The 22,481-nt window shown below is 40.3% G+C and overlaps 2 protein-coding genes across 15 annotated transcripts in view; one reads left to right on the top strand and one right to left on the bottom strand.

Moving 5' to 3' along the window:
- Positions 1 to 10,785, top strand: part of Cdkl1 (cyclin dependent kinase like 1) — a 52,007-nt gene extending 41,222 nt beyond the window's left edge. For 6 of the 8 annotated variants that reach the window (XM_021262523.2, XM_013074973.3, XM_021262514.2 and 3 more), the window contains 4 exons: positions 1,865 to 1,947; positions 4,798 to 4,854; positions 6,925 to 7,080; positions 8,888 to 10,785. In XM_021262523.2, coding sequence (XP_021118182.1) covers positions 1,865 to 1,947; positions 4,798 to 4,854; positions 6,925 to 7,080; positions 8,888 to 8,995 — 404 coding nt within the window. In that variant the 3' untranslated portion in view covers positions 8,996 to 10,785. The remainder of the gene's footprint in view (positions 1 to 1,864; positions 1,948 to 4,797; positions 4,855 to 6,924; positions 7,081 to 8,887) is intronic. The other 2 variants (XM_087208078.1, XM_004835576.4) reach the window with 1 other exon arrangement.
- Positions 137 to 22,442, bottom strand: Dmac2l (distal membrane arm assembly component 2 like). Of its 7 annotated transcripts, none has more exons than XM_087208079.1 (5): positions 22,327 to 22,442; positions 16,010 to 16,121; positions 14,569 to 14,777; positions 13,883 to 14,054; positions 137 to 1,792 (listed from the first exon to the last, which is right to left on the bottom strand). In XM_087208079.1, exons 2-5 carry the CDS (start codon positions 16,114 to 16,116, stop codon positions 1,744 to 1,746), a joined length of 537 nt encoding a protein of 178 aa, XP_087064205.1. In that variant the 5' UTR covers positions 16,117 to 16,121; positions 22,327 to 22,442; the 3' UTR covers positions 137 to 1,743. The 7 variants fall into 7 exon arrangements, with proteins under 7 accessions (XP_087064205.1, XP_004835629.3, XP_087064207.1 ...); XM_004835572.4 differs by lacking the exon at positions 137 to 1,792 and adding an exon at positions 10,841 to 12,524; XM_087208081.1 differs by lacking the exon at positions 137 to 1,792 and adding an exon at positions 10,841 to 12,524 and having other exon boundaries at positions 16,010 to 16,530; positions 22,327 to 22,388.
- Between the last annotated feature and the right edge of the window lie 39 nt (positions 22,443 to 22,481).

The raw sequence follows: 22,481 nt of genomic DNA, 5'->3' as shown, positions 1-22,481 counted from the left end.
ATAAAAATAATTAACAATTACTAGTATTTACTAATTGTCCAAAGGACATGAGATTTTCACTTGAGCATAGTGTGGATCAAGTTGACCTCTGAAAAATAGTCATGGGAACCACAGAAACTTAAACTTCTGCAAGGGCTTAGCAGTTGTCAGAATACTATCATGGTTTATTTCATTTACAGGTTGAGCATCTCTTACCCAAAATGCTTGCAACTGAAAGTGTTTCTGCAGTTTAGAATTTATGAATTTTGGAATATTTCATAATGAGATTCCTTAGAGAAGGGACCCAAGTGTAGACATCAAATTCATTTATGTTTCATATACACTTTATACACATATCTTGAAGGTAAATTTATACAGTATTTGTAATATTCCTGCATTTTGACTGCAACCTGCCATATGAGGTCAGGTGTGGAACTTTTTACTTGTGGTTTCCTACTGGTAGTCAAAGTTTCAGATTTGGAACATTTTGGATTTCAGATGTGCAGATTGGGAATTCTCTACCTGTACTATGATGTGATAATTCATCTGGAAGTCCTTGCCTCCAGCCTGCCTGACTAGTTTGGATTCTCCAGACTCTCAGCCTTCTAAGTGTCAGGAAGAGAGACTGGTTCTTCTGATGTCCCTCCTTCTCCTGCTTCTCCCATACCCTGTCCTTTCTCCTACCCTGCAGGGGAATGGTAAGGGCAGAGGAGGAGAAGGGATAGAGGGTAAGGGACAGATGAAAAGATGCACAAGCAGAGACTGCCCCCTCCAAAAGCCAGGGAGTTTAGATACTGCACCCTAAATATCCCAATTCAAAGCAGATTTTCCCTCCCCCATAATCTCTTGTAGCACCCACGGCACCATGAAGAAGGTTGTTAGGGCACAGGGAATTGTGTTCTTGATCCAACTCAGTTCACTGAAGTCTTGGGCAAGGCGTTAGAGGCTATAGCTTGACTGCTTACCCAAAATAGAATAAGCTTGTTTTTTTTAAAGTGAGAGGTAAAGTTCTAAAATCAGTAGAATTAGACTTCGATGGCCTCGTATTGGGAACCCCAGCTCAGTCCTTGGCAGAGTGTACAGACCCCCAGTCAGGGGACTTTTGCTTTCCACTACTCTGGATGGAGGGCCTGAGCATCTCTTTATATGCTCTGAACGAAGTGCCTCTTCAAGTGTAGAATTGTACATGAGGGCGATTTTAGCTCATTTGGCTGCAACGTGTGCAGGGTGAGCATCCCACGATCTCCTGGAATATAGAAGTGCTGCTTTTGTTTCTGTGCTCCGCATTGTTAAGTGCCTTAGAACAGATAAAATGGTATTTCCAACTGATGGCTAATTGGTGAAACCAGAAAAGGTGCTTCCAGTATGGGAATGTATTTCTTCTAGCTAGAAAACCATCCATAACTGGTTCCTTTCTCAACTCCCTCCTTCTCTTCCCTCCCTCCTTTTAAATATTTATTGTTTGCTCTGTGTCAGGCCCTCTTTCAGTATGAGGCCAACACATTTTTATCTCCACTCATCAGGATTTGGTTAATACAGTTTGGATTTGCAGTGGTCGCACTGTTGCACTTTTTATATATTTTTTTAGGAATTATTTTATTTGTGTGTGAGTTATTTGATTTGGATTCCTTGAATACACTGTAAGCCCTGGAGGGCAAGAAACTTGCAGGCTTCCATTTCTGGAGCTTATGACCTCTGCTCCTAGGGATGTGTTGTCCATGGTAGAGCTCGGTCTGGGCCATGTTGCTTGAGCACTTCTGGTTGCTAGAGAAAACTGCGCCTTGGTAGGTCTCGGGACAGCCAGACACCGCTTCTGCAGAAGGAAGCCACAGGTCAGTGTTTGCTGACCAATCTCACTTACACCCCTCTTTCTTTTTGTTCAAAGGGGACCTCATTACTAGACACCAGCAAGTATTTAGCACGAATCAGTACTTCAGTGGGGTGAAAATCCCAGACCCTGAAGATATGGTGAGTAAGCGAACCTTTTTGGAGAGGGCTCCTGGAGCAAGCTAGCTGGGTTGTGGAAGATATTTGCTCTGGGCCCCATGGTTTAATCTGTACTGGAAGTTTCATTGAAGAGTGAAAAAGAAGATTGGAGCAAATTGGCAGCAAGACTGTGGCCTTCAGTGCTAATTTCAAGGCTGCTGATAAAGAATGTGGCCAGCCTGACAGACAGGAATGTATAGCTGCCCGCCCTAGCTGCTCCTGTCCTTATCGTTCTCATCAGCTGAGCCTGGGAACTCAGAACCAGTCAACGTTTACACAAATCCAGATCCTGACCCACCCAGGAAACTTTTCCCTGGTGTTGTCCAAATTCTCTAATCCTCTTCGAATTCACTCCCCAGACCATGAGGAAACCATAGTGGACTTACTTGGCCAGCCTCACTCTGACGAGTTTTGTGGCCAATCTGGGGGTAAAATTCATTTTAAAAGGACTGAAAAATTTAACATGTTCATACCCTTAACCCACTCCTAGGAGTTTATCCCAATACAACCATTACACAAGAACACAAAAGGGCCGGGGATTTAGCTCAGTGGTGCCACACCTGCCTCGCAAGTGCAAGGTCCTGAGTTCGATCCCTGGTACCAAAAAAAAGAACACAAAGATGTAGCATTTAACAGATCTTTCCTTTTGTGTTATAGCAGTAGGGGATTAACTTATGGTACATCTGTAATTAAAAATATTACATAGCAAAAAAAAAAAAAATTACATAGCCAGTAGAAATAGTTAGATCTATATGTATTCATCTAAAAAAATCCACAACATATTGTCAAATTAAAAAGTTATAAAACAGTATGTAGAATTTGACATAATTGGAATAGATATTTAATAACATTACAAATATTTACATATATAAACATAAACTAATGTGGCAACTTCTGGGAAGTCATGCAAAACTTTTTACATTTATTAAATAAATGACGGCAAGGATATATACAAAATATGAAGAGTGGGTATCCCTTTGTAGTGAGATTTTGGGGTGTTGGTTTCATTCCTTGTGGTTTTATATATACATATATATGTATTTTTTAATGACTTCTAATGAGCCGGGGATGTCGCTCAGTGGTAGAGCTCATGCCTGGAATGCATGAGGTCTCAGGTTCGATCCCAAGCACACAAAAAACATTTCAGAGCATATTTAAGGGTTGTGAGATCCAGGATTCCTAGTGGCTGAGGATGGTCCTCTCAAATTGAAACTAACCCTCGGTTTGCTCAGTCTTGGGTGGAAGTTCTGCCTGTCCCTTGCTCTTGCGCTCTGTCTCTTGGCTTGTCCCATAACAAAGACTTCCACTTCCTCACCACCTCCCCATCCCGCAGCGGTAGCATTAGGAAAAGTGGGTCATGCTGGGACTGAAAGGCAGGAATGACACCTGGTATGTGGGAGGTGACCCAGCTGGCTCCCTTGTGTCCTGGACATTCCCAGTTCTGCTCCAAATGTCCCTTAGCAATTTCCTGTTCAATTGTCTACTAGGGAAGCTTCAGAAACAGCCCTGGTTTCATAAATGCAGACAGCTTCCCATAGATCCCCGAGATTGTCCTGCAGGAGATTTCCTGTTGACAGAAACACAGGAAGACACAGCGTGGGGGGCTGCTGTGGCTGAACATCTGTGCCGCTGTCCCTGTGCCGGTCATAACCCTCCCGGGGAGGTCTGCCAGCTCCTGGGGCTGGGAAACCAGCTCAGCAGGTGGGATGGGCCCTGCAAGGCTGCCTCATCCCAAGCATTGTTGCTGAGACAGCAGAGCCCGCCAGCCTTGTCACGTCAGTCCCCAGCAGTGTCACATTCAACACACAGCGAAGGCAGGAGAACTACTTCACCTGTCGGGGTGAGAGAGATGACACTCTCAAGGCCAAAGAGAAATTTGCTTTAGGATTTGATTTTTTTTTCTGCTGTTGAATGTGGGGAACTGCACACCTGAGAGTCTTTTCTCTTATCAGTGGTCAGTCAGTGCACAATCAAGAATGGTCGGGGTCTGGTTCCCAGTCCAAGTTACACTGTGCCCTGCAGCTGTCCACAGCACCGGACTGTGTCATTAGCCAAGCCTAGGTGATCGCTGCAGCCCGAGGCTCACACTGGCATCTTGATCACACAGCACACCAGGGTCCTTTATTCTGCTTAGTGTGGCTGGCTGCTCTTAGTTCTCAGTCCCCGCTTGTGAGTGCTCTCTCTCCAACTGGCCTGTTTGTCTGCTTGACATTGGGCAGTGTTCCCCCATTTCTGCTGCTACTCCTGGTGGCCTCCAGCATGTGCCTGGAGCAAAATAGCCTTAAATGGCCAAGGGCAGGTTGGCAAATGCTGCTCCAGAGACTCCATCTACACTGGCTGTTTCGGGAAACAGTGGGCACTTGTGGGAGGAGACAACTGTTTATTGCAGAAATTCAAGAAGCATCTGTTTACCTGGTGTGGTAAAAAAAATCCAATTTGAAACTCTTTTTATATAAATGTCAATAAATGCAAAACTCAAAAACCCTTTTCATTATTCTCAGGATAGGCAAGTTATGTAAACTGAGGCAGAAACAAAATAGTAATGCACAAAGCAAGTGTTTTTAATTTGCTTTTCTTCTTTCATTAGTAATTACAATTTGCTGCCTTCTTCAGGAATTGAAGGGAGTGGTTAGGAAGAAAATTTGGAAAAGCCATCTGGAGGTGGGGAGAGCAGAAGCTTGTGACAGGCCTAAGGAGGTCGTTTTCAGTGCAAGGCAGAGTGGGAAGGGGTGGAGGAGGCCAGAAAGATGTTTTACCCAAGAGAAACGTAATTTCAGGTAACCTTCATTTGAGTACATGATGTAAATTAAAAACCCCTTTTCCTTTCAACAGGAACCACTTGAGTTAAAATTTCCAAACATCTCCTATCCTGCCCTGGGACTCTTAAAGGTAAAATCCTGGCTTCCCAAAGACCAGGAAGTACAGCATTGAAGAAATTAAATCACTGTGTCAGTCCATAAAATGAAATCTTCCTTTTAGAATTTTTCTCCTTTGAAAAGCATAAATATTTTCAATTTTTAAAATGGGCCACATTCTATTATAGTGAAAATATTTGCAAGTAGTACATTAGATAAACCTAACGTTGTATTTGAAACCTAAATTTATACAAAATAGAAATTTCAAAGGGGCAGTGTTTGTTTTAAAGGGATCCTTAGCTTCAAAAACTGTGTAGCTGTAGGATCCTTTAAATGGCCAGGTTCCTAGCACATTTTGCTTTTAAAAGTTGATTTATATATACATGTTAGAAATGTAGCTGTTACATAAAATCAGTACAGCGCCAGTTAAAATACTTGCAAGTTGTACTTCATGTCCCACACATTTCAAAAATTATTTAATACATTTAATGATGTGTTTATACTGTTACAAAAAAATTGAGGCAGTTCTTTTGAGTAGGTAGTTGTGAGATTTATCTTTCTAGCTATGAACCTCATGGCCTAGTTAATGCAAAGAAAATAGTCATGAATGATGTTATACAAGGCACATGTATTATGTCTTCCTTTACATATGCACTCATATATGCATGTAATGCACAGGATATTTATAGAAAGACACCCCTCCCCACCAAAGTAACTGATTCTAGAAGGGAAATGGAAGACCTAGAGTGGCAGAGACTCTGATGTATACTATGTGAACTTTATTTGCACCACATGTGAATATTATTTTTAAATAAAAACACTAGTTTTTCCCAAATACTAGAAAGTGACCAAGATGGCTAAATGGATTATCCCAGTTGGCCACTAAGGGAAACTCCAAAATCATATCCTCCTCCCCCATAGCAGAGCACCAGCTGCCTCAAGACCAGAACAGGGTGGAGAAACCTATTTTTTGTTACTGCTGAAAAGTATTGGTTTGTTTATCATGTGGCTCCTGTTAGGAAGACTACAGGAGGAACTGAATGTGTGACTGTGTGCTTTTACTACTTTTTCCTTCGTATTATCAACTGAAAAGTTTAGTTTTTCACAAGTACCATATACATGTGGAAAGTAAAAAAGTTGATTTCACAGAAGTAGCCAAATAGACAGTGGTCAGGAGAGGCAGGAGGAGGGGGATAAAGGATACCAAAATACAGTTAGATGTAATCTCAGCACTTATGGAGGCTGAAGCAGAAGGAAGGATCTCAAATTCAAGTCTTTTTTGAGCATCTTAGCAAGTGCTTTTCTCAAAATAAGAACTAAAGAGAAATGGAAGGGGAATGTAGTTCAGTGGTAGAGAATCCCTGGGTTCAATCTCTCAGTACAAGAAAAAAAAGAAAAAGGAAATACAGTTAGATTTGAGGAGTAAGTTCCAGTGTTCTATAGCACAACAGGGTGAATATAGTTGACAACAATTTATTACATATTTTATAAGGAACCAGAAGAAGGGCTGGGGATTTAGCTCAGTGGCACCCTGCCTGCCTTGCAAGCCCAAAGTGCTGGGTTCGATCCCCGGTACTGGGAACAAAAAAAGAACCAGAAGAGTTAGAAGGTTCCTTAAAGAAAGAAATAGTAAATGTTTACGGAGATGGAAATGCCATGATCCTGATATGGTCATTATACACTGTATACATGTATTGAATTATCCCCTCATACTCCATATTTATATATTATTATGTACTATTGAAATGATTCTTTTTAAGACAAGGTCTCACTGTGTAGTTCAGGCTGGCCTTAAGCTCACTATTTGTCCAGGCTGGCCTCAGATTTACTGTGATCCTCCTGTCTCTGCCTCCGGAGTACTGGGATTATAGGCGTGCACCACCATGCCTGGCTGAAATGATTTGAAAATAATTAAAAGACCTAGGGGTGAGCTTGGAGGTAGAGTGCTTGTCTAGCATACATGGGGTCCTAGGTTCCATCTTCAGCACTGCCAAAATAAAAATATAAAGAAAAAAATTTTGGAGTTTAGTCTTTCAAAGAAAAAAAGAAGATTCGTAAGCGAATGTAGCTGTGAAGAAGTAAAAAGGAACTTTCTGTCTTTCAGGGCTGCCTGCACATGGACCCTGGCGAGAGACTGACATGCGAACAGCTGTTGCAGCACCCATATTTTGACAGCATCAGAGAAGTAAGGGGGGTGACAAAAGAACATGACAAACCAACAAGGAAGACCCTAAGACAGAGCCAAAAGCACCTGCCTGGGGTAAAGATGGTGCACTGTTTGACAGAAACATCTAAGGTTTCAGTTTCAAATGATTGCATGCCTGCCGCCTAGTACAGAGTTGGAATCTAGCCTGGAGGGTGGCAATTGTGGCCTGCAGTTCCAGCACACTCATTCTAGCACTTGGGGTCAGGTCCCATGACCTCCATCTAGAGCCCCAGAGACATCAGAGGCCCCTTCCTCCTGAATCATAATCCTCTAGAATCCCTACTGTTTCCTGCTGCCCCACAGGGCCCAGGGTTTCTGATGTGCATGAGCTTGGGTCTCAGCCAGGTACAGAAGTGAGTCCAGCTGAATGTGCTTCTTGCACTTAGGAAAATGAAGCCAGATCTGTACCGGGCAGTAGTTTGTCATCATGTTTACCTTCAGTATTAATATTCTAGGTTTATCCAAACAGGAATGCTTTTCCTTCCTGACCCTTTGTCAGGGTTAGGATGGCAAATCAGCCACAGGGTGTGCAGCAGTCTCAGCAGGATGCACAGCAAGCCAGAGAATAGCATCCATAATGCACCCTTATAGGGAGCCTTATAGGGAACGGGAATGGGGACGTTACCATGGACCCCTGCAGTAGGTCTGCAGTCTCCTTTGAGGCACTACAACACAAGCTGATAAGAATAAAGACAAGAAACAAGATTTAGAGAGCCTGGCCTACTGACACTGTCTTTTCAGAGGGAAAAGCTGTAATGATATAGAATGGACAACAGCACCATAGGAACCACAGTGAAGATGGGCAGGCCACTCCTGGTCACTTCTGAATCTGCCTGAATTTAGTATTTCTTAGTACTGAATTATCTCTCCTCAGTCTCTGTATTTGCAGCCTCTGCAGCCTGGAACACTGAAGGTATTGGGTGGTGTGTGTGAGATTTGGAGAAGGAAGAGAGGGAGAGTTCATTAGAAATAGGTGCTGCATGAACTCCAGAGCCCTGAAGTAGACCAGTTACAAAATTAGAAATGTTTTTATTTTATCCTCTATTATATATAACCTAGATAGCACAACAGGCCAGAAATAGACTCCCCTCCCAAGCCCAGTTATCCCTATCTCACTGCTACTTTGTGTCCAAGAGCAAAGAGATGATGGAAAAAGCCTTACTTGAAATACTAGGGGAACATCACTCTCCAGGAATTGCTTTTTAATCATGAAAAATTCAATTGTGTGATTTAAAAGTACTAAAAATTATCCTCTTTTCAGATACCTAATACCATGTAGTATAATACAAAAAATAAAGTTGTATTCTCCTACCATTTGACGACAATAAATTCAAGTGTTTTCTGTATGCTCAAATGAAACAGGTTTGGCCTCTGCCCCAGTACTGGGAATTGAACCCAGGGTTTTGTGCCTATAAGGCAAGTGCATTACCACTGAGCTACATCCCCAGCCTGAACAGCTTTGCCTTTTAAACTAAAGAAATAAATGAGCAAATCACAAAAATCCTGTGGGCATCAGTATTCTCTGCTACAAGGCAGGGCAATGGCCTACATAATCTCTAAGGCCCCGCAAGCTCCCAACTCCTATAAATCTATGCCTTTTTCCAATGATATGAACATGGCAGATTTTCCACTCTTTTTCATTTTCTCTAAATTCTCTTTAATGTGTATATTTTTTCTTTTTAATGTAAAATAAACCTTTTAAAGGAAAAGCAGAGACCAAATGAAACATTGTTCTCTTTCAGGGTCTGGAAAATTTCTGTGCTGAAAAAGTTTCCCTATTGCTTCTTTTGTAATGGATTCTGAATAGTGAAAAAAGTGCATGGCAGGGTTATGAACCTAATTCTGTGTTTTGTATTTGCAGTTGCAGTACCTGCCTCAGCTAACTAGCAGCAGAATCCTTCCAGCTTTGGATAATAAGAAGTACTACTATAATACCACGAAGTTTAACTACCGTTTCCCAAACATTTAAGGAGTTAGGAGATTGATGATGAAGGAAGAATTGATCAATAACTTGAAGAAAATAAAACTGACCCATTTAATTGAAAACAATTACAGTGTTGAAAACATAACTAACTGGGAGACCACTTGGCAAAATATGAAGGGAAATTCCAGATCCAGTCTTCCATGCATGGTACAGAATAGAAAGGAAAGACCTGTTTGGAATTTCACTAGTAATTTTATCAAAGCAGCTGAGCTATGGGTAGAATATAAACTACATCTACTGCCCATTCCTCTTGCAAAATGAGATGATGTTAAAAAGATTTATGCTGCACTTGTGTTCTATGCCACATGTGAAAAATGGATCACACAATACCCAGATGTTTCCTTGGATCTCTGTTGCCTTAAGGGCTGTCTCCTGACTTTCAGCTTGTTTCAACATTATCTTGAAGGAGAGTTTTAGTTCTTAAAATCAAAATGTTTAAAATTCCATTTTCTGCTTGCTCTGTCTCTTGATTTTTTAAATTTTAAAACATTTTTGGGATATATGAATTGTTGGCCATATCTAAAATCATACTGATTATCATAGAAAGACTTTGTAATATGCTTAATAGTTGATGTTTATGCATGTCTTATATACATTTTTGTTTTAACCTTTAGTAAAGCATGCATCTTATTTTTGCATGCCAGACATATTTACTGTAATCTGTCTATACTTGTTCACCCAGTTCCTCTTGCAAATGATGGCATGAAGGTTGGCACCCAACCAAAGTGGTCAAAGGGTAGAACAAGACGTGCAGGCTTCATGCGAACTGAGTCTGTCAGCTTGAAAGTAATTAGGACTTCATTCTCTCTAGCTCAGCCTCTGACACGCAGACAGAGCTATAGGTAGAACTGCATATGGTGATCTGGGTTTTAGAGGAACTGGTTGTAAACGTTACTTGACTCATGAAAGATGTTAGGTTAACTGATTTTTCCTGAAACGTCTTTTTGTACTACAGTGTCTGTATGTGTATGTATGTACATATGTAGTTATACATGTGTATAATGTGCTATCTTAACAACTAATACAACTAGTAAGAACAAATGATAAGTGTTGAGGGTTTCTAGCGTTGTACAGTGAGATGTGAAATAATTTGCTTTGCTTTGGTCTACTGCTCCTAAACAAAAACATTTTTTAAAAAAAAAACAAAACTTTTTTATACTGGCCCTTGCACACAGGGCCATATGAAGCCCCATCTCTTCCTTGCAGCCCAGCACCACTTCTGGTTGACGTGCTGGCCCTACTTCCTAGCAGTTCTTAGCCATGGTTTTCAAAGTTGTGTTTTATGGTATCTTCAAAACACTTCTTCTGCACTCTTACTGTCTTCCTGTGCTAATTTCCTTCATGATCGCACTTGAGCCCATTCATTTACTGCTAACTGATCTACTAAATTCTGTCATCTGTTCAGTAATCTGGGCTCACCAGCTATATTCTGAGGCTTTCTAATGGTTGTATTAGTGGGTAAAATAATCAGCCCAGTATCATTCAATTCCTGTTAGATAGCCTTGATTCAAATGACATGGAAGGGTATCCAACTTCCATGACTAGTTAAAAATGTTGTCTTTCTTGTTTCCTTTAGTCCATGAAAATGTATTTGACGGAGGAAGATGACTGTAACTGCCTGATTCATCCAACAGTTTTATAGAAAACCATCCACAATAGAATAGTAGCTCTGGACTAAATTGTAAAGAATCAGTTGTTTCACCACACAGTAATGATATCAATGTGAAAAAAGGCTCATTTTTCTCTAATTCTAATAAATTTATGCTTGTGCTCAATTTATCAATGTCACTTTTTCCTGCAGCACAGAATCACCATTGTATCACACAAAACTGGTTCTATATCCTTGTCTTTATTTTTTATATACTATTTTCTGATTTTTAAATGACAATGGTAATTATATTAGTAAATAGGATACCATTTATGGGATGTACTATTTACATAAGGTGGTTCATTTTATTTCCCTCATAAAACATGGGTGAATATTTCCCCGTATGCTTAGTTCTAAACATCACTAAAATTCATTTTTCTGCCTGAAAGCTATATCATAGAAAATGTTTATTTTAAACCATTTCCAGTAAAGTTTATTTTCAGTAGTTTAATGTTAAAACCAAATATGCAGAAATTCACAAATAAATCAGCATATAGCCAACAATAATAGAATCAGAACTGTTTCAAGTACATAAAAATAAAGACTTGTTTTTATTTATTTATATCATGCTTTATTACTGTTTTCTAGACATAAATTGAGTTTTGTGTTTATACTTGTATTTAATGTCCCTTCAGTTCATAGAAGGCAGCACCCAAGATATTAAGGGAAGAAAAATTAGTTCCTATTGATACATTAAAATTTTACTAAAAGCAAATTTTTTTGTTTGTTTTTATTGGTGTTGTTGTTATTTTGAGTCAGGGTCTCACTATGTAGTTCAGGCTGGTCTTGAACTCACTGTGTAGCCCAGGCTGGCCTTGAACTTATGGAGATCCTCCTGCATCAGCCCCCCCCCCACCAGTGCTGGGATTATAGGCATGTGCCGTAACACTGAGGTTTAAATAATTTTTTTTTTGGTACTGGAGATTGAACTCAGCACCTTGTGCTTGTGAGGCAGGCGGTGGTACCGCTAAACTAAATCCCCAGCCCTAAATAAAAAATTTTAATTGAAGAAAAAGCTAAGTGAAGCATGGTGGTCTTTATGATTGCTACCTTTGTTCTACTACAATCAGCAGACTGTCTGAATTGAGCCAAGTATGCATGTCCTGTTTTCATTAAACACTAGCCTACACTTACCGAACAGACAAATTAATCAGCAACTGTTCATTCTGGGAAAGCTTATGCACCACCAAGAACACAGGAGTGCAGCATCCTGAGACCTGCGTGCAAGCCTAGGGAGCAGTGTGAAGTGCACACCTGGACAACACTCACCATTCTGTATAATCAACTCCATCAATGAATCTGTGATTACCGCCCATGGTTTCATAGTTGTGCATTTGTAATAAATGCTTCGGCAACTCTAAAGTTACAATAAAGTGCAATGGAAATTTTGAAAATACAATAAAGAGTATCTGTGTTGCACAGTGAAATCATTTTAGAGAACTCTAAGTCAATATCTACATCAAATAACACGGTATATATATTAAATAAGGAATACATTAGAATTTCAATACCACCTAGTTTGCATTTTTCTTAAAATGATTTAATTACATAATTTCTCACTTCCAACTTAGTAACTTTAGTGAGTCACGTCTGAACATTTATTTTCTACATATGAAAATTATTTTCTCCACTTCTAAAATGCCATGATAGCACACTGTTACAATTCTGTTGATGATTATATAATATATTTGCTACCTTCTAGGGCCAAAAATTTCAAATGATCCTTCATACTGAAATAAAACTTCATTATTTTACTTTAATTGTAATTTTAATTCAAGAGAAGGCAGTGTTGTCTTAAAAACTTGGACAAGATTTTCTTTTTCTCTTACTCCAGGAAGATCTCTTAACAACAAATACTTGAGGTTTCTGCAAACAAAAAAAGAAAAAGTCACTTTAATTTGGCCTTTACTTTCATAGATTTAAAAATTTATCTGGGCAAGGTGGTGCATGCCTGTAATCACAGCTACTTGGAAGGCTGAGACAGGAGGATTACAAGGTCAAAGCCAGCCTGGGCATCTGTATGAGCCCTTGTCTCAAAATTAAAAAAAGGGCTGGAGATTCAGCTTAGTGCAAAGGGCCTGGGTTTAATCCTGTTACAAAAACAAACAGAAAACCAAAAATCTATTCACTGACTTTTAGGAAAAATTATATACAGAATGCATTTATAATCAGCCTACACCTTAGAAGGGGACTTTACAGCGGTAGTCTTAGAGTACTACTTTAAATGAAATTCATTCTAGGAACTAAGCCAGGCTAAAAATTATCATTTCCCTTAATTACATCAATATTTCTAGCTAAATGTTTCTAAATTATATATATATGTATATATGTGAATACACATATATGTAAAATAGCACAGATCTCTTCTGCATGTGAAATATGAAATTTGAATCTTGTGCAAAAAAAGGGAAGAAATTGGGAAACTTCTTAAAGATGCTCAAGTTTCTATTAGAAGATGGAGCTTTGAAGCTTCAATGTATGTAAGAGATGAACAATCTAGTATTTTGGGGGCCTAATGTTTAAAACTTCTCAAACTTCCTGTGATACTGAGGCTGTTGGTGGATCATTACACAGTAAAGCAGAACTACATTAACTAGGTTTAGAATTTGAATGACAGGATATCTAAAATAGGGATTTGACTAAACACACTTTCTTCATCGTCCTGGTAAGACTCCCATTCCTGCAATTTTAGAATTAAGCATTCCTTGCCTGTATTACCTCTTAGCGTTTGGGACAGGGTAACTTGGTCCGGGCAAGTTAATGAATGGCACAGTCTGTTGGTGGCAGAAAGGGATGTGAAACAGCTTTCTACAGAGACAAGCAGGTGACTGTTTTGAAGACTTTCCCCACTGAAGCAATTTACTTATAACGTTCAGTGCTAATTGGTACATACCAGGTGTCATGAGGATACCAAAACATGGGGGAAATGGCTTTACAAGATGGAGAGGAAGCATAATAGCTAAGGCTTATTGAGGGCTTATTGTGGCAGGCACCATGCATTCTATCTCCTTTATGTAAGTTTAATTTTTTTAAAGATGTCCCTTAAAAATACAATAAAACCTGAATGTATTAAGGTTGATCATTTTGAAGTATCATAAATGAGAGCACGGTCATTTTCTTGAAGTGTATTTTTCAAAACTGAAAAAGAATACCACCCCTCATGTGTTTTAAACTGATTATTCACCTATCATTATCAAGTTTCCATTTTGGCTTTGACCACCTACCTTAAATGACGCAAAGCAATGATGCCCCTGTCTGTGATGTTCCCACAGGAAATTATTTCCATTTCCAATAGGCTTTTCTGTAATTTTTCAAGTTGACCAAGCCTCTGCAAACACGTATCTTCAATATAATGACACTTGCATAATCTTATTTTTTCAACATGTTCTAGGCCCTCTGGGGGGAAAAAAAGTACAGTTTAAGAATCTGCTTTGCCATTAAGATGACCTCTTGGTTTGCCCAGGACTGTCCTGGCTTTGGGAGTGAAATTCCTGCTCACCCTACTAACCATCTAAGGCATTCACTGCATAGGTGAGGCTGGACGAGGCCCTGGACAGTCAGATGCCACACGCTGGTGGAAAGAAATGCCCACATGAGTAGAAGCTATGTGGGCAGACTTAGCCTTACAGAATTGAGGGCTTCTCAATGGCAGCAGTTTAAAAAAGATAGTTTGACAAAGCTTTGAATTTTAAGTCAATAAAGGAATGTAGAAACAAGGCTTGATAAGGGAAGAAAGGTATTTGTACCCTCTATTTACATTAAAAATAAATATCAAACCAGAAAAAAGCAAATCGATTATGCTGCAACAGGCGAAAAGAACCTACTTACAACTATAGTCATGAGATAACTACAAGACACTGGTCATTGCAAATCACTTGCATTTGCTGTAAGCAAATGATAGAGTAGTTACCCATGTGATCAAATCCAATGTTCATGATACAAGAGTCCGTCGCATCGATTGCTTGAATCTTGTATTTGTCCAGGGGGCCCGTTGGGAGGTGGTTGTAGTCCTTCTGCCACCTCTCCTGGCCACAGTACCGGACTGTGGCCCCACAGCGCAGCAGCCACTCAGAAGCTGCCCTGTCAGGGCCGACAGCCTTGATGCGTTCATAATCCACTCTGTTGGCAAGAGAACAGCAGCAGTTCCCTTTTACTGCAGCCATTGGCTTGGAAAATGTACTCACCACCATAAATATAGAACAGCAACAATCTTTCACTTCAAATGACTGGGGGAGATACGTGTATTAATGAGATCCATGAAAATGCAAACAACTATAGCTCTACTGGTAACTTTTTGTTTTTATCTCCAGGTAATCTCTGTCGAGTCACATTTATTTATTTATTTAGCAGTGCTAGGCATCAACCCCAGCGCCTCACACATGCTAGGCAAATGCTCTACCACTGAGCTACAGCCCCAGTCTCGAGGCTTATTATTATTCGAAATGGTACTGGGGATTGAACCCAGGGCTTTTTCACGCAGCTATGTCCCCAATGCTCCCCCTCCTTTTAAAAAACATTTTCAGACAGGGTCTTGCTGAGTCATTAAGTTACCAGGCTAGCTCAGACCTGTGATCCTCCCGGCTCAGCCTCACCGAGTGTGGATTATGCCGTTTCTGAGGCACACTATTTTTGTATGAGTTTATCGGGTAGACAGGGTCTTCAGTGGTTCATATGTAGCACACTGCTAGATACCAGACATACTTGATAACTTAGTGAATGAATGACTACTTAGCTAGCTTTTTTGTTAATGATAAAAGGTTAAAGAGGGAACAATTTTGGACTTATTTTCAAATTTATCTCCTTAAGTGATATTTATTAATTTCTACACATGCCTTTTTCTCTGGTTAGAAAACATAACGCTGTATTAAGCAATGAGAAGGTTAGTTACATCAGTTTTAAAATGGTATTTCTAGGCATGCCACCCACTCACTTTTAAAAACTTGAGTTTTCTTGGTAGTAGTCAAAACCCTAACAACATTCCTTAAGAAGCAATAGAATTTTAAAAAAGAATACAAAATGAAGCAGTAGAATAAAATAGTTTGAAATTACTAAGTTTTTCTGATCATAAAATAATAAGTAATCATTTTTTAAAAACCCAAAAGGCATCAGAATGACTAATATGAAAAATCACTAAGATACTGCAACCCAGACACCATAGTTAATATTTTGTATTCTATTCTTCTGATCCTTTTTTCCATGTTTGTATGTTTTGTCTGTAAACAAAGTTAGGATCATTCTGTATATATTGTTAAATTTTTTTTTGAAATATAAGAAATAACCAAACTTGCTTTTGGGAGCTCATCTAGCCGTAATCATCCCCACATTTCTTTATTTTAGTTTGAGTAACTTACTTATTAAACACTGTATTCAGCCAGCCCCAGAAGTATCTGGATTCACATGACCATGGGAGTTTCTTTAAGCCACACAACTGCTGGGAAACTTTTCCAAACAGCATCATTTGATCTAGACACACAAAACAGTGCTCACATTAGATCTTCAGCTGGCAGCCAGAGTTCCACACATATAGCAACAGCAACTTAATTCCACAACTTCACGGTTGATGCTTTTGTGCCAAAAGAGCTGATGAGTCACTTGGCACTCAACAATGGTTGAGCAAGTCACTCCTGTCTCTAGTTCTTGGTTTTTCTGTTTCTCTTTTTCTTGCAAACAGTAGGGCTTGGACTCCAATGTCTAAGGCTCCTTCCAGCATTTAGTTCCATTGTTCAAACCCCAATTGGAGTTGCACTGTTGCCACCTAGTGTCTGTTCAGGCAGCAGAACTACAAATTTGCTCAAACCAGTTGCACTCCCAATCTATCTCCAGTATCAAAATGACAAATTGTAATGATCCAGGAAGCCATGTTCTGAGATGCCTACATCCAGAAAGAGAGAGGAGTCATGAAAGGTCTACTGATGATAATGTTGCTCACAGGGTCACCAGAGCACAACAAGGAACTCCAAGGGCAGCTGGGAAAGTCTGGCCAAGTAACTCCACTTCTCTGATCCTGGGTTTTCTCCCTTGTAAAAGATTTGCAGCTGTGAAAATCTATAAGCATGAGCAGAGAAAGTGATTTTTGTACTAGGTCTGAATATGATTTATTGCAATTCAAATTTTTCTAGTAGCATGCTAGGTATGTACAGGGGAACAAAGATGAATGAAACATTGTCTCTGCCTTTGGGAACTAACAATTTAATGCGAGATGGAGTGGACCTAGACAAGTTACCAAATAGTTAAATGACATGAGGATAAAGCCTCAAAAGAGTTAAAATAAGGACAGAGAGGATTTCAACAAAGACGCCAGGAAAAGTTATGCTAGGTTATTAGCCAAGGCAGGAAAATCTGAGGCACATTGTACATCAGTTTGGCTAGCAGACAGGAGTCATGAGAAGATGCAGACATGTCCTGCCAAGGAATTTGGAAGATACTCTCACAGCAGTTGGGAGCCGCTGAGGTTTTAGAACAGAGCACTGGCATTGCTGCCGCTGTGCTTCAGGAAATGTATTTAGACAGCAGCATCAGGACTGAGGGTCAAGCCAAGCATGGTGGCAGGAAGATAGTTTGAGCCCAGGAATCTGAGGCTGGCCTGGGTGACGCAGTGAGACCACCCTGACTTAGAAAACTGAGGGTCAACAGACAGGGACAGAAACAGGGTTTTAAACCACATGTGGCCATAGGAAAGGGCCTACTAGTCAGAGAAAAGCAGGAAGGATATTACAATTAGAGTCCATGCAGCTCAGTAAGTGAGAAAGGCTAGAGGAGTTGAAGATAAGTTTTGGTGCTGGGTCACAGGTAGGATAGCAATGTTGCTGACAGAAATCAACAGCAGTAGGACAGGTTGTTGGCTCCATTTTTTGTTTCTATTTCAGTTTTTCAGTTTTTAAATATGAAGTGGTGGTAGGAATCCTAAATGGAGATGACCAAAAAAAAAAAATCATTAGAATCAACAGTCACAAAGTGTTAGAGCTGGAAGGAACTCAGATCACCTAGGCTGACCTTCTTAGTTAGAGATGAGGAAACTGAAGCCCTGATATTAAGTAACTTGCTGACACACTAAATCCTTTCTGGAACAAGGTGGGGCATTAATACATGGATGTATTTAAAAGGACTTGCTCAAGGTCTTCTAGCTAATTGGTGTCAGTGCTGAAACTTGAACCCATTTCTCTTTCCTACAGTCCAGAGCCCATTCCTCAATCACTAGATGGTTCTAGGACTCAAGAGAAAGAAGATGACTAGGAAGATGCCTGAGAGTGAACCACTTGAGAGCTGAGGAAGTCACTGAGGATGCTGAGGTAGTGGAACAGTGAGAGAGGAAGCCTGAGCACAGAGTCTGGGAATCACTTACTGCCCTTTATCTTTTCTTTCTTTCCCCTACTGTCCTCTTTATTCCCTCCCTCCCTCCATCAATCTACTCTCTCCAGTGCTGGGGATGGAACCCAGTGCCTTGGATGGGTTAGATAAACACCTTTCCACCAAGCTGTTTATCCCCGCCGGCCTCGTCCCCTCTCCATCACTTCTGTTTTCATTACTACAAACTTCTGTTCTGCCCCCTCCTCTCAGCTTTCTGCTGAAGCTCTCTCCACCTATGCCTACCTGTAATAACTCCATTGGTTGCCAGCCTCATTTGAAAATCTGGGTTTTTCCCAGCTTCTCTTCAGGTGGGTCCCTTTACTGACCCCACCCCAAACCTGTCTGTGGAATGCTTATCCAATCTCAAAACTGACTCAAAATCCATGTCCATCTACTCATATCCACTTAATAAATGCTTATTGAATATCTGCTATCATTAGTGCAAAAGAAACAATGGGAAGCTACAACAACAGAGGAGAAAGAGACATAGAGGTATAAAGGCATGGTTCCTGTCCTCGAAAATGTACAGTGTAATGAAGGCAGATGACATGTAAATAGATAAATTATGTCCAAAGTGACATCTTATTAGAGATGTGAACAGGTGCCATGAGAGCCTAGAAAAGGGAGTGAGGATTCATACCGAAGGTATCTCTTGAGATGTCTTAAAATATGACTTAAGAATTCTAAATTAGGAAGAAAAAAAAGTACTTGGAGCAAAAGGAAGTGCAAAGATCACATCTTATTCATTTCCATTTTTTCTCAGTATAATGCAAAAGTTTAATAAATATGTTAATAGTCTTCTATGACTGGCATATATCCATGGATAAAAGTCAAATCAGAGAAAATGTTACTAAGCAGGTGAAACAGTATTGTCTTAAAAACTGAATACTTCTACCTGTTTCATTTTGGCCCATTTTATAGTTCAGTCTAAAGGGAAAGCCAAATTCAGCCCAGCCATCTCTAAAGCCACTAGATATTGTATTTAAAATAAAACGCTAAATTTATACTTGGCAATAAAGGCTGAAAATGGCAAGTCTTCACATCTTCAACTGCAACTTTGCTGAGATTTGGGAAATGTATTTGTTTGAGTTTCAGCTCCTACCCCTGAGAATGCTTTCCACAAGGGAAGAGGAGACCTCTAGTGGTAAGATAGTGAATCTGGCTCTAATAAGGGAAGAGAAAGCAATTAAAAATAAATTTAAAAATAATCATTACTAAATTATTGGTGCCATAAATAATCCAGGAACTCAAATTATGGAAGATAAAACACACCAAACTTACTATTAGAATTTGGTTTAGAGCTATAAGTTTGTAACAGTGCTTTTAAAAGCTACCATTATATGGCTAGCTCAAGGTCTGGAGTTTGAACCCTGGTACCAAATAAATAAATAAATAAATAAATAAATAAAATTAAAAAGCTATTATGTGTGTGACTCAGACAAGCCAAGACCTCTAACATATTACTCAAAATAGGTCATGTTCAGTGTCATCTGAGTAGGTTTGAGTGAATTTTTAAAAAGTGAGATCTATGAAAGTTATATATTAAATGCAATTATCAAGTGGGCTAGTCAGAGTGATGCCTAAGACAGTGCTCGAAGACTGAACTAGGTCTTAAGCTAATGTGGAGAGGTGGAGGCATCCAAATGAGGGAGAATTTTCCCTAATTACAAGCCTATCCCACCATAAAATCACCCACTATTGATTCTACCTCTTATTCTTCAGGTATGTAGAGTCATTCAAGTGAAATAGATCAACAGAGCAATTCATTAGGGATTGAAGGCAAAGTTCCTAAAAAGCCATTCTTAAGCCATCAAGGGACTCATTGAACAAACTTCTAGGTTCTAGTCTAAAATTGAAGGTGAACCCGAATTCTCAATCATGTCAAGAAAACAGATGCCTCTTCCCACAGACATTACAGGATGTATGAATGCAAGACCAGCTCTTGATTTAAGTTACTTGATTCAAACAAACCACTCTACAAGCCTTGGGAAGGGGAATGGGCAATGGGAGAAAACTGTACAAAAAACAACCTATGTAATGAGTTTGTTCTTTTACCCTTGCTAAACTAAGAAATATATGCTCAAAAATCACACAGCAATTAAAAAAAATACAATGGGCCCATCTGGCCCATAATACTCTGATCACAGACCCTGAGAGCACTGTATATAATTTTGTATTCAACCTACTATCAAATCAACTATATCTTATACACATTTAAAAACAAAAACAAAAACCAAAAACCCCACCTCTTTATGACATGCCTATCAAAATGGTTGAAATAAACCATTCATGATAAAACCTAATGCTGGTGACAATGAGGAAAAACTGGATCAAACATTGCTGGTAGATATGTAAAATAATTCAGCCACTCTGAAAACAGTTTGGTAATTTCTTTCAAAATTAAACATGAGCTGGGCCGGGAATTTAGCTCAGTGGTTCTGCCACCTGCCTCGCAAGTTCAATCCCCAGTACCAAAAAAAAAAAATAATTAAACAAGAGCATACCAGGCAGATGACCCAGTAATTGGACTCCTGAACACAAAGAGAAAGAAAACCATGTTCACACAAAAAGATTTACACTAATGTTCAAAACAACTTTATTTTTGACACCTAAAACCTGGAACAACTTAGATGGCTTTTAATGAGTGGATGGTTAAACTGTAGTACATTATGATTATGGAATGCTACCCAGAAATGAAAAGAAATGAACTATCAATACATACAGCAATTTGGATGAATCTCAAGGGATTATATTAAGTGCAAAAGACCAATAGTCAAGAATCACAGGGCTGGGGATTTAGCTCAGTGGCGCCATACTTGCCTCCCAAGTGCAAGGTCCTGGGTTCGATCCCCAGTACTGGGAAAAAAAATTACATAGTATATGATTATATAACCTTAAAAAGACAAAATTTAGAAAGGAAGATTGGTGAGAGGGGTATAGGAGTTGTGGTTATGAAAGGGGATCTAGAGGGATTCTTGTGATGGAACTATACTATATCCTGATGGTGACGGTGGATACAAGAATCTATAAACATGATACTTTATACAATTAAATGCAAACACACAGCAATGTAAAGCTCGGAAATCTGAGTACATCCGTGTCAATGTCAATTGCCTGGTTGTGATATTTCACTATAGTTTTACAACAAGCTATCACTAGGGGAGATGGACAAGGGGTACACAGAAACTATTATTTCTCACAACTGCATGGGAATCTACAATTATGTCAACATGAAACGGTGAATTTTAAATATAACCATTTTTAGCCAGGCATGGTGTCACATGCCTGTAATCCCAGTACCATGGGAGCCTGAGGCAGGAGGGTTGCAAGTTGGGGTCCAGCCTGGGGAATTCAGCAATTTATGGAGACCCCGCTAAAAAAAAATAAAAGGCTGGGATGTAGCTCAGTGAGAAGGCCCTGGGTCAATCACCAGGATGGGATGTGTGTGGGGTGGGGTGGGTGTGTGTGTCTGACAAAAAGAACCTTTTGTTTTTCATTGTGATAGAAGAAGCAGGTAATATTCTACTCTCCCCTCCATCCCACAGGTAAAGCAAAAATACATACTACTGTCATTGTGGTAAAAACATTTAAACATAATAAAACTGTCATTAACCTAACACTTCACCGTGATCAACTTCTGAAGGTAATCTGGTGTAACGCCCCTAGTTCACAGAGGAGAGCCTAAGGCGGAGGTGACAAACGATTGGCACCAAGATTCAAAAAGACTAATTTAGTTCTGTTCAGCTGTCTTGGCCCTAAATATCAAAAACCGACACGAAGCAAACAGATCGGGTACTACGTTGGCCCGGTGACAGTCACATAATCTTACAGTTACGAAGTCCTTCAGAGAAAACAGAGCCCACCACCTTCATCTGACAGGTAAGCAAGCAGAGGTGAAGTGGCCGGCGAGTCCGGACAGCACATTATAACTGTAGCTCGGCCCAGTATTTAAGAAAAGGTTCCAGATTGCTAAATAATGGAAGCCTACGCTGTGTGGTTCATCCAGGACCCAGTGCCTGGCCCAGAGGAGTAGGCGCTCGATATTTACAACATGAATCAATAACTGATCGCAAGGCACCGACCGGAGCCTCGTCAGGAGGGGCCGCGGCTGGCCGGGCGGACAGGGAGGCCGCTCGCCCGCCCGGAAGAGCGTTTCCACCGCAATAAGCCCAGCCTTTCTGCGCGACCCCAGTCCATTTGGCAGTGAAAGTCTAAACCACGCCAGATTTTTCCACCAGCCCAGTTTGAGGAGGAGGGAAAGGGCAGAGAGTGACCACCACCCTAGTCCCGCCCCACGCGAGGCCTAAACTGCGCTACTCACGGCGTCGCCGGGAGCGAGCGAGCGCCCGTGCGTCCGTGCGTCGACGACGCGCCGGCCTGCCCTTCGCCCTGCGCCGCGGGCGCTCATTGGCCACCGGCGCCGTTCCTACGAGAGGCGAAAGCGCGTCCCTCATTGGTCCCCGCATGGGGGCGGGG

Source organism: Heterocephalus glaber, unplaced genomic scaffold (assembly GCF_053883595.1).
Source record: "Heterocephalus glaber isolate CG9 unplaced genomic scaffold, H.glaber_assembly_v1.0 deba00000901, whole genome shotgun sequence".
Classification (NCBI taxonomy): domain Eukaryota; kingdom Metazoa; phylum Chordata; class Mammalia; order Rodentia; family Bathyergidae; genus Heterocephalus; species Heterocephalus glaber.
Note: the sequence above shows the minus strand (reverse complement) of the source record. Positions and strands in the feature narration are given on the sequence as shown.